General features: G+C 37.1%; 1 protein-coding gene across 1 annotated transcript in view; it reads left to right on the top strand.

The window, feature by feature from the left end:
* GTPBP10 (GTP binding protein 10) overlaps positions 1-11397 on the top strand; it is a 28802-nt gene extending 17405 nt beyond the window's left edge. Inside the window, exons 7-10 of the mRNA XM_049769078.1 lie at positions 3985-4092; positions 4986-5063; positions 7903-8026; positions 11125-11397. Coding sequence (XP_049625035.1) covers positions 3985-4092; positions 4986-5063; positions 7903-8026; positions 11125-11330 — 516 coding nt within the window. The 3' untranslated portion in view covers positions 11331-11397. The remainder of the gene's footprint in view (positions 1-3984; positions 4093-4985; positions 5064-7902; positions 8027-11124) is intronic.
* The last annotated feature ends 1501 nt before the right edge of the window (positions 11398-12898 follow it).

Genomic DNA, 12898 nt, shown 5'->3' with positions numbered 1-12898 from the left:
AACCGCTGTCCGTATAGTGCTTGCAAGGCAGACACCTTACCTCTAGCGCCACCTTCCCGACCCCAAACAGGTAAGTTTTTAAAGTAAAGTTCTTGGTTAGAAATTGATGTACTTGCTTTTGGTTCTTGGGTTTATCTATATTTGATTTCTGTGATACTAGAAGGAAAGATTTTGTTTTATAAGAAGTGATGTTAATTCTTCTGAGATTTATTATAGTGATATATAATAATAACTTCTGTTCTTTAAAATATTATATCCAAATTTGTTGTTATAATTCTTTTTTTTCCTCTTGACCAGCTTTGAATTTATTTATGTTGGTTTCACATAGTTTTGAATTGGACTGCCAAGACTTTATGTGTGTCAGTCTCCTCTGTATCCTGACAACTACTTCCTATAATTAAATTCATAATCTACTTTATTTTTCCTACTTTTTCTCTTTATTATTACTTCCATATTACTTATTTTTCCCCAAAACATTAATGCATAAAATATCATTTATTCTTTATGTTTCTTTAAAAAGTTTTTTTTATGGAGCCAGAGAGATAGCATGGAGGTAAGGCGTTTGCCTTGCATGCAGAAGGATGGTGGTTCGAATCCCGGCATCCCATATGGTCCCTCGAGTCTGCCGAGGCGATTTCTGAGTGTAGAGCCAGGATTAGCCCCTGAGTCCTGCTGGGTGTGACCCAAAAACCAAAAAAAAAAAAAAAAGTTTTTTTATTTAAATGAGATTCTGATATTCTGATGCTCTAAAATGCTTTCTAAAAAAATCACTAGAGATTTTGAATAGCTAAAATAAGAAAGAATGGGAAAATAACAAAAAGTTTTAAATGATAATATGCAATCAGCAATCATTCTCTTTGGTAGTTGCTACATGAACTGGAAATTATTAGCCATACCAAAATATTTCACATAGGTGTTTGTAGCAACTTTATTTATAATTGTAAAAACCTGGAAGCAACCATAATGTTCTTCAGTAGATGAATAGGTAAAGTGATATATCTAGACAATGAAACACTAAAAACGAAATGAACGATTAATCTATGTAAAGATACAAGGAGCCTAAAATGCATAATACTGAGTGAAAGAAATCAATCTAACAAGGATAATTCTGTATAATTCCAATTACTTAACATTTCGGAAAAAAATAGTACTATAAAGCTAGCCAAAAGATCTGTGGCTGCCCGGAATAAAAGGGAAGAAAAGGATGATGGGTAGATTTTAGGTAAGTAAATTAATTCTGTTTCATAATGTAATGGTAGGGAAATACCATTATACATTTGTAGAAGTTCATAATACTGAGTAAACCCTAATATAGGCTATAGATTTAGGATAATAATGATGTGTCAATATAATTTCCTATAACAGTGTCACAATTCAAATAATTCAAAAGACATTAAATATTTTTTTTTTTTTTTTTTTTGGTTTTTGGGCCACACCCGGTAATGCTCAGGGGTTACTCCTGGCTATGCGCTCAGAAGTTGCTCCTGGCTTGGGGGACCATATGGGACGCCGGGGGATCGAACTGTGGTCCGTCCAAGGCTAGCGCAGGCAAGGCAGGCACCTTACCTCTTGCGCCACCGCCCGGCCCCAATAATTTTAATTATAATAGTGGCATAACACTCAAAAGTAAAAATTGTTTAATTATATGAAATTAAATAAATATAAATATACCATATTTGAGTATAGGAAATGATAGAGGACAAGAGAACATGTGATTTTTTTTCTTTTGTTTTTGTTTGTTTTGTGGCCTTACATGGCAGTGCTCAGGATTTACTTCTGGCTCTGTGCATAGTGATGCTTCTAGTAGGTTTAGGGGAACATTTGTAGTACTTGGGATTGAACCTGGTAGGCCATGTGTAAGGCAAAGGTGCAAAGGCCTACCACTCTCCAGCCCCTAAAACCTGGTAGGCCATATGCAAGCCAAGTACCTACCCATTGTACCATCTCTCCAGCCCCTAAAACAGTCCACAACCAGCAGTGCTCAGAAATAATTTAAGGCAAAAACTGAGGGGCCATATGGGGAGCTAGGGATTAAACTCAGGTTGGCTGCATACAAGGCAAGTGCTTACTCTCTTTACAATCACTCTAGAAAATTGTGATTTTTTGGGGGGGAGGGGCATACCTGGTGGCACTCGGGTTACTCCTGGCTTTGAGATTAGAAATCACTCCTGGCAGCCTTGGGGACCCTATGGGATGCCAGGAATCAAACCTGGGTCCAGGTCGGCTACTAGCAAGGCAAACTTTGCCTTACCACTGTGCTGCCACTCCAGCCCCATGTGACTCTTTTTTAAGAGAAATCAGGCAAGTACCTCCAAAGAGAATTTCAGTATATGAAGCATCAGTTGTGTGTACTGTTTTATTACAAACTATTCCCTTTAAGACTCTGAATTCCTTACCCACACAGAGCAGTGAATACTGTGTTTCTCATCACTTACTGCACATTGAACTATCAAGGTGTTAAAAAACAATAATGACAAATCTCAGAAATTTGAAATTAAATCTGTGGGTTAAATCTATCTGTATTTTTTAAGTTCATTACATGATTATGCTTCATAATGGATTTGGAAAACCACAAATTTAGAATGGTGGTGAATAATTTATCACTTGCAAATGGAGTATAGAAAAACTAAATCTTTTACAAAATCTTTTCAGTACTCATCTTGGTAGACTATGAACAGAAGAGGAAAACTGGTGCCAGATATTCAAATACTTATGAAATTAAAAACTAGTAAATGAATGTTTGCTAAATATCATTTACATTTGTAAGCGTTTTAAGAATTCTGATTTAGGGGCCGGAGAGATAGCATGGGGGTAAAGCGTTTGCCTTTCATGCAGGAGGTCATCGGTTTGAATCCCGGCATCCCATATGGTCCCCCGTGCCTGCCAGGAGCAATTTCTGAGCCTGGAGCCAGGAATAACCCCTGAGCACTGCCGGGTGTGACCCAAAAACCACAAAAAAAAAAAAAAAAAAAAAGAATTCTGATTTAGAGATTGAAATCTAGGATCTAGGAGAGAAGACTGCACTGCCAGGTGTAGACCAAAAACTAATGTAAATACTGTTATCTATAGATTGAAAAAAGGTTATAAAACTTTAAGAAACTTAAAAACCATAAAGTTTATCTTGAACAATGTATATAATTTTAAATAATTTATGGTGGGGGCCGGGAAGGTGGTGCTGGAGATAAGGTGTCTGCCTTACAAGCGCTAGCCAAGGAACGGACCGCGGTTCGATCCCCCGGCGTCCCATATGGTCCCCCCAAGCCAGGGGCGATTTCTGAGCGTCAAACGGGTGTGGCCCAAAAACCAAAAAAAAAAAAAATTTATGGTGATTTGTGTGATTAATAAGTATTATATTAAACCCCTAACATTTTTGATAACAAAATAATTATTTTTCTTTTGTGGGGGTGGTGAATTTGTGCCTATTCATTGGTATTTAATAGCTGTTTCTGGTTTTGTGCTCTGGATTTACCCCGGGAATATTTCCAGGACTCCTAGGAGTCATATGGGGGTGCAGGCACCAGGAATCAAACTGCATGCAAGGCAAGTGCCCTACTCCCTATATTATTGGTCAGAATCCAAGATTTTTATTCTTTTTGGGTGGTGTGATCCTCCCAAGAGGTGCTCAGGAAGCTTGGGGCCTCTACCAGCAATTCTTTGCCAGGAGTTCAGTTTACGAGTCCAAGGATGCAGTGTTCTTCAGGAACCCCCAGTGCTACACCCAGTGATGCTTCAGGGACCATGTGATTCCGGGTATGAACCCAGGTTGAGTGCTTGCTAGCCATGTGCCCTTATAATGTTAGTATTTCTTGTCTCGAAGAGTTTGAGACAGAATGTGTTTATTTAGCTACAAAGCTATCTTTCTTTTATAGAGATGCAGTGGTAATCAAAAGTAGGATGTGTTTATATTTAAAATATGAAAAATTTGGAATTAATTGTGCTTTTTGTTTTTATTCTCTTTTGTCAAACCACTTGACTTTGTATTAGATATCAGTAGCTGATCTACCTGGATTAATAGAAGGAGCACATATGAACAAAGGAATGGGCCATAAATTCCTCAAGCATATAGAAAGAACTAAACAATTACTTTTTGTTGTAAGTCATACGAATACCAATGTAATGTTCAATTGAATGTTAAAATCAATTCAGTATTAATTGGAGATTAATTATTAATTGGAATTTTGTGATATTTAAAGATAAGTAGTATATATGATTTTACTAAGTTTTTTAGATGATGGATGTCAAATACAGTAATCTTCATCAATAATATGAGAATAAAAATAGTAATACTTCTTATATTAAATATAAGTTTTCTATACTTATTAAGGATTAAGTCTTTGGAATTGTTGACATCTACTGTATGATACCATATTTATTTATTTGGTTTTAGTGCCATGCGTGGTGATGCACCTGGCAGTGCTTGGGGACCATATGGAATGGGACAATATGGGATGCTGGGGATTGAACTATGGTTAACCACATGCAAGACAGGCACCCTACCCTACAATATTTATTTCTACTATATTGATGGTACTAGAGTTTTGTGTGTGTGTATGAGATTTATTTAAATAAATTGTAAACTCATCAAAAGTAATTTCTCATTTTATTGACCAAATTATTAGATTAATTATAATTATCCTTAACCTCAATTTCTGTAATTTATTTTGAATTATTGAATTATCTAAAGAATATAAGTTTAAGGGTCGGAGACATAGCATGGAGGTAAGGCGTTTGCCTTTCATGCAGAAGGTTGTTGGTTCGAATCCCAGCATCCCAGATGGTCCCCCGAGCCTGCCAGGAGTGATTTCTGAGCATGGAGCCAGGAGTGACCCCTGAGCACTGCCAGGTGTGACTCAAAAACAAAAACTAAAACAAACAAAAAAAGAATAGAAGTTTAATAGTTTTTTTAACTTGTGAAAATTAAAGCAAATTTAAAACAGAAATATGCAGCTGTTTTTCTCATGTTTAAGGTTCTTTCTTTTTTTCAGGTTGATATTTCTGGTTTTCAGCTTTCTTCTTACACTAAGTACAGAACTGCATTTGAAACGATAATACTCCTTACAAAGGTAGATATTGCTTCAGCATTTTTATCTAATGTATGATATTTAATATATAGGCATACAGAAATATATAAAGTAAAATTTAATAATTGAAATAAGTATTGTTATTTGTGATTTTAAAGATAAAATATTAAAGTTATCTAGATTTGCTGCCTTTCATTCTGCAACACTCCTATTTTACCATTACAATTATAAAACCCTATTTAATTCTGTTTTGAGGGTACCACACCCAGTGTTTCTCAGGTGTTACTCTTGGAGGTTCTTAGGGAACCATATAGGATGCCCAGAATTTAATCTTGGCTGGCTGCACCTGAGGCAAGTGCCTTGCCAGCTGTATTATACCACTCCAGTCTCCCCATGAGGTCTAATTTTGAGGGGGTCCAAATCCATCAGTGCTCAGGACTTACTCCTAGCTCTGTGCTGAGGGATCAATCCTGTGTGATTTGGAAATCATGTGGCATATTTGGGATCAAATCCAGGTCAGCTGCATGCAAGCCCTCTACCTATTCTACTACTTTTTGATCCCATCACTAAGTATACTTTTAATGTACTAATTACTCAACAGTATCACTCTTGGTAGTGCTTGGGTGACCATATTAGGTGCTAGGATTGAACCTAATTCTATGTGTGCAGAGCAAGTGCCTTCTTCACTCTTTTCTCTCTCCAGACCCCAACATTTGATTTCTAACAGAAAGTTTCAGTTATCTCCAGAACTTGTATATACTACTTCTTTGTTTATTTTTGCATCTTATAAGTCATTAGTTTGAACATTTATGTACAGGTTTTTGTGGTAACACTTTCATTTCTCTTGGTTATTGCTTAGGAGTGAAATTGGACCTTTATTTAACATTTTGAGGGATTAGTAACCTATTTTCCAAAGGGGTTGCACCTTGTACCATTTACAATCCCACTAGCAATGTTATAGTTAGAATCATAGAAAGTTATAGAACCAGCTATTCTGTAGGAATATTTTTGTTTGTTTGTTTTTGGGGCCACGCACATGGCCATTATCAGTTCTCCACTCAGGGATCACACATGGCAGGGCTCTGGGGGTTACACATGGTGCTGGGAATTTAATTCCGGTTAGCCATATGCGAGGTAGGCACCTTGCCCATAGTACTATCACTCCAGTCTCCTCTGTATGAATACTAACATTTACGATTTTGTTTTTTTATTAATTTTAGCCAACCTAATAGGGATGAAGTAGTGATTTGTTATGTTTTTGATTTGTACTTTCTAGGAACTAATTATTTTGACCACTTTTCATGTTCTTATAACCGTTTGAATGTTTTTGGCAAAATGTCTATTAAAATTATTTGTCCATTCTTTAATATCTTATTTATATTTATATATATTTATAAATATCTTATTTATATCTTTAATATCTTATTTTGGCAGAGAGGATGTTAGGGAGTGGTTTATGCAACACTCAATAGTGTTCAGGGCTTACTCCTGGCTCTTCAATCAGGAATCACTTCTAACATGGCTTGGGGATAATATATGGACTGCCAGGAATAGAACCTGGTGGACCAACTACAAGACAAATATCCTACTCATTGTACTGTTTCCCTGACCCCCATCTATATATCTTTTTTTTAGGGGGAATTTGAAAGAATTTTATATATTGGATAAATTGAATTTTATGTATTGGATTCTTTTTTGGGATATCTTATTTGTAAATTTCTCTCCCATTCTGTGAGTTGTCATTTTAATTATATTTGTGATGTTATTTGAAACAAAAATTTAAAAACATTAGGGGGTTTGGGGGTTTTGCTTTTTTGTGCTCAGAGCTTACTCTTGGCTCTGTGCCACTTCTGATAGTGCTTGAAGGACATATATGTTGCTAGTATTTAACCTCTGTTGGATACATGCAAGGCAAGTGCCTTACCTACTTAACTAACTCTTTAGCCCACAAATTTTAAATTTTAATGAAGTCCCTGTATTTTTGTTTGGGGCCATACCCAGTGGTTGTAAGTCTGAGCTTACTCCTGGCCCTGTGCTCAGAGATCACTCCTGGTAGTGTTCAGAGGATCATTTGGAGTTCCAGGAATCAAACCCAGGTCTGCAAAGCAAGTGCCCTGCTCTCTGTAAAATAAAATAATTTTTTATTTGCTTGTGTTTTTGATGCCATGTCTAAAAATTTTTTTTGTCTAAATAGGGCACTTATCTTACATGCTACTGACCTGGCTTCAATCTTTGGCATCTCATATGGTCCCTTGAACCCACCAGGAGTGAGCTCTGAGTATCACTGGGTGTGACTTCTCAAAAAATTATTACCTAATTTATGGTCATAAGAATATATTAATAAGCACATATACATTTCTAAATATATAACAGGTTTAGCATTATTCACATTGTAATTTTATCTATATGCTTAAATGAAGCCCACATATCTGTATCTGGTTTAAGACTAAAAGTAACAGCTGTCTATACTACATCTTGTGAGCTAAAGTATACTAACAGATGAATTAGTACATAAGCTTTTTTCAAATTACCTTTTTTTTTTTTTTTTGGGCCACACCCATTTGACGCTCAGGGGTTACTCCTGGCTATGTGCTCAGAAGTTGCTCCTGGCTTGGGGGACCATATGGGACACCGGGGGATCGAACCACGGTCCGTCCAAGGCTAGCGCAGGCAAGGCAGGCACCTTACCTTTAGCGCCACCGCCCGGCTCCTCAAATTATCTTTTTAATTAGTATGTGCTTGTTGAGATTCACAGATTTTTGGAGATAGATGTGGTTTCCAGATTATCTAGGTCTATAAAGTAAAGAAAGGCATTACCAAGTATATAATTTGCATAATTATTTAAATAACAGTATTTTGGTTTTTCCTTTTCGATTTAAAGGAGTTAGAGTTGTACAAAGAGGAACTTCAAACCAAACCTGCACTACTGGCAATTAATAAAATGGACTTGCCAAATGCTCAAGATAAATTTCATGTACTGATGAAACAACTCCAGAATCCTAAAGGTAAACCCACTTTTTTTTAAATCTAAAACCAGTTTATTGCATACTTATTATTTGTAAAAAAAATAATAATACTTTATTGTATACTTGTTATTTGAAAATTGACAGATATTCTTAAAGTGTTTAAAGGAAAATTATCTAACATAGAAAACATTTAAATAATATTTATATAATTGTTAACTTTCAGAATGTGTGATTAATTAGGAAGTTAGATGAGACTAAGAATAATTTGAATTTGAACTAAAAAGGTCATCATTATGAAGGCAAACTATTTAACTTGGACTCAAACAATAATAGGATTCTAATTAGAAATTGGAAAAATTTACATCCACCTGGGAAGTCTTTTCTTTAATGTATTTCACAAATTTTATACTTTATTCCTGTAACAACATAATTTTTGGTTCACACCCAGCTTTGCTTAGGGCTTATTCCTGACTCTACAATCAGGGATCACTCCTGCTGAAATCTGGGTACCATAAAGGGTGCTGGGGATTGAACACGTGTCAACTGTGTTTAAGACAAAGATCCTCTCTACTGTATTATTGCTCTAGACCCAAAACCATAAATTTTAAAAGAGCATATAGTCCAAAAATGCTCTTTTCAGTTCCATCTATGCACATCTCTAGAGAATGCTCACCTTACAAAAATAACTATGTTTGTGTGGCTTCAAATAATTGCTTTTAATCCAGAAGTTTTAACTTCTTGAAATTTGTTCCTTAATGTAGCAGTTCGTATAAAGAAATTTAAGGGGACTCGGCTCAGGGTGAAGGATATGGCTGAATAACACAGCACACGCTTAACTATGGAGGATACTTGAGTTCAGCACAGGAAAAAAAAAAGCCCCCACCAGTTTTTTTTTAAACTAATGGATTGATTGATTGATTGGTTTCTGGGCCACACCTAGCAGCACTCAGAGGTTTCTCCTGGCACTGCATTCAGAAATCGCTACTGTCAGGCTGGGGACTAAATGGGTTGCTGGGAATCGAACTGGGTCCCTCCCAGGTCAGCTGCATGCAAGGCAAATGCCCTACCACTGTGCTATCTCTCCACCCCCTCCCCACCAGTTTTGGATATTAACCTTTGCAAAACTCTGTTCTTAAGGGAGATCTAAAGTGAGGATTCTTTTATTTTTGAGTGTAATACAGTCAAGGAAAAGTAAAGTGGGTAGTAATTAATTAGAATTTTTAAATATTGCTAAATTTATTTGATAGAGTAATAGTACTCTATTCTTATCTTTGGGATAAAAATTGGGGAAAATGAACTGAAACTAGTCAGTTAATCTAAAAATCTTTTCCCCATGGTGAATACATTTTTTTGTTTTTTGGGCCACACCTGTTTGATGCTCAGGGGTTACTCCTGGCTAAGCGCTCAGAAATTGTCCCTAGCTTGGGGGGACCATATGGGATGCTGGGGGATCGAACCGCGGTCCTTCCTTGGCTAGCGCTTGCAAAGCAGACACCTTACCTCTAGCACTACCTCACCGGCCCTGGTGAATACATTTTTAAAAAAAACCTCTTCAGGGGCCGGGCGGTGGCGCTAAAGGTAAGGTGCCTGCCTTGCCTGCGCTAGCCTTGGACGGACCGCGGTTCGATCCTCCGGTGTCCCATATAGTCCCCCAAGCCAGGAGCAACTTCTGAGCACATAGCCAGGAGTAACCCCTGAGCATTACCGGGTGTGGCCCAAAAATAAAAAATAAAAAAATCTCTTCATTTTATAATTTGCATAGTGGAGCTGGCTTTGAGTTAATAAGTTGTTTTTTGAATATAAATATTACCTGGAATTTGTAAACAGTTTTTATCCTTTAAAATAATTTGCTTTATATATCATAAAATCTATTTGAGCTCCCCTCAGTGATAATTCTTCTAATTCCTGAGCTTTGAATTTACTGTGGGCCTGAGTCTTAGAAAATAAGCCTTATGGGGCCGGAGAGATAGCATGGAGGTAAGGCGTTTGCCTTTCATGCAGAAGGACAGTGGTTCGAATCCCGGCATCCCATATGGTCCCTTGTGCCTGCCCGGGGCAATTTCTGAGCCTAGAGTCAGGAGTAACCCCTGAGCTCTGCCGGGTGTGACCCAAAAAGCAAAAAAAAAAAAAAAAAAAAAGAAAGAAAGAAAGAAAAGAAGCCTTATGGGGACCTGAGGAATAGTATAGCAGGAAGGGTGCTTACCTTGCACATGGCCAAATTGGGTTCAACCACTAGAACCATATATGGTCCCCCAAGTCCCTCCAGGAGTGATCTCTGAATTTAAAGCTAAGACTAAGCCCTGAGCAGCACCATCAGGTATGCCCCCCCCCCCCCCAAAAAAAAAAGAAAGAAAGAAACTCTATATTGACTTGTCCATTCACTGTCACACTAGTCATACCAATCTATACCACTGTTAACCTGCCCTATAAGGATGCCATCCCCTGCTCCCATTCCTATAGTGGCAGGGGAGAAGAAAAGGTAGTACAATAGCTAATATTTTATTTCCTGTTGTGTGATAGATTGGGCTTGGCTGAAATTACTTACCCTTGAACTCTTTCCCTATTTTTTCAACTTAGCATGGCTTTTAGTATCATTGATTGCTTCTAGTATCATTTTATTTAGTTTTTAGTATCATTGATGGCTTTTAGTATTATTATAATTAAACTTAATTTGTTTTAAGGCTTTCAAGAAATATTTACTAAGCACTTGTCATGTGCCAAGGCATTATCAGCATTTTTCCATTATTACTAGAAAAGGCCATAAGGTCTGGACCAGAGAGATAGTACAGTGAGTAAGCTCTTGCTTGCATGTAACCAACTCAGATTTCATCCTCAGCACCACATATGCTCCTCAGGACTTCCAGGAGTGATCCCTGAGTATGAGCCAATTGGTTATAGTCCAAAAATCTGGGTATAGCCCCCAATTTGTCATCATCATTATAATAAAATAAAAATCCAAAGGTTCTGATAACTTAGAAAAAATGATTAATAGTGCCAAATTGTTAACTTATTTGGTACATAGCTCTTTGGTTAGTAATACTAAATGTACAGCTCTGGTTAGAAATTTAGGCCTCTAACATTTTGACTTACTTTTCAAAATAATGAATAGCATCTTAGTTTTGTGTTTTTTGTTTCAGATTTTCTGCATTTATTTGAAGAAAATATGATTCCTGAAAGGATTCTGGAATTCCAACATATTCTCCCAATCTCTGCATATACAGGACAAGGAATTTATGAACTAAAGGACTGTATAAGAAAATCCTTAGATGAACAAGCTGACCAGGAAAATGATCCATATTATAAGAAACAGTTGCTCACTTTACAGAGTTCCAATGTAACATGAACTGCCATCAAAGAATGCTGTTATTCTTCCCCAAATATAAATTAAAGCTTTTAAATAAAAGCAGAAATACATTCTTTTGAGAACATTTTTCACAGATAGATTATTTTTGTACATTAATTGTCACTAGTCAGATGATACCTATGACATTAAGGAGCCATACATTTTGAATCTGTTTTATATTTATAGTTATGAGTTCACTAAAATTGACAGTTTTTTACTTTTATGGCCACTTCACATATAATAATATCCATCTAATATGATAGTGCTCGTGGCGTTAATTTTTTTTATTTCTTTATTTTAGTTTTTGGGTTATACCCAGCAATGTGCAGGGTTTTGTATTTCTGAGTTACTGTATTTTCCAGCATATAAGATGGCTTTTTTTTGGGGGGAGGGGGTTTGGGCCACACCCGGTGGTGCTCAGGGTTTACTCCTGGCTTTCTGCTCAGAAATAGCTCCTGGCAGGCACGGGGGACCATATGGGACACCGGGATTCGAATCAACCACCTTTGGTCCTGGATCGGCTGCTTGCAAGGCAAACGCTGCTGTGCTAACTCTCCGGGCCCTAAGATGGCTTTTTAACCCATGAAAAACTTTTTAAAAGTTGGGGGTCGTCTTATACACTGGTATATGGTGTGCTGAAACTTACTTCAGCTTCAGGGACAAGTGACCCCCTACCCCCTTACCACTGCATCCCATCTAGCTGCCAGTCATCATCACTCAGTCCTCTGCTTGCCCTGATTAATCTTTCAGACCACACAGAGGGGCTGAGTTACCAAGCGCTGCATCCCATCCAGCCGCTGGGTGTCATTGCTGATATGCTCTGCTTGTTCTGATTCATCTTTCAAGGCACATAGAGAAGCTAGCTGAGTTATAAGCACTGCATCTCATCCAGCTGCAGGGTATGTAGCTTTCTAGTGCTCAGTTCTCTGTTCAGCTTTTATGGGACACAGAGGAGGTGCTCTGTCTCCTTCTAGCTGTCCTATTAATCACTGCACCCCAGCCAGCTGCTCTTGGAGGAGCCCCTCTCCCTGCTCTCAATATAGATCACAATTTAAAAAATCACAGTTACTCACTACAAATGACAAATGTAAAATGATTGTTGGCACTCCAAAGTCTAGCTTTATTAAATGTATACTGTTCTACTCTTTTTCTCTTCTGTTTTTTACTTTCCATTTGGTGTGTGTTAAAAGAGAGGTAGTCTTATATGGCGAATATAGCCCAAACACTATATTTTAACAGGAAAAGTGGGAAGTCGTCTTATACGCCGGAAAATAAGATACTCTTGGCAGTATTCTGGAAACTATATGGGATGTTGCAAATTGAAACCAGAATTTGCCAGCTACATTCAAGACAAGCACCATACCTTCTGTATTATTTCTTCAGCTCATAAATTGAAAAAAATATATAAAAGGATTCCCCTAGAATATTATTAAAATAACTAAGTTTTGATGTTTTTGAGTTTGTCATATACTGAGTTCTTTGGAATATTTAATAGTTCTCTTGTTCTTGAAAGCATGTCAAAATGCTAAATTTAAAAGTTCAGTGAAAGTAAAAATACCTAACAATAT

This window comes from Suncus etruscus, chromosome 1 (assembly GCF_024139225.1).
Source record: "Suncus etruscus isolate mSunEtr1 chromosome 1, mSunEtr1.pri.cur, whole genome shotgun sequence".
Taxonomy (NCBI): Eukaryota; Metazoa; Chordata; class Mammalia; order Eulipotyphla; family Soricidae; genus Suncus; species Suncus etruscus.
Note: the sequence above shows the minus strand (reverse complement) of the source record. Positions and strands in the feature narration are given on the sequence as shown.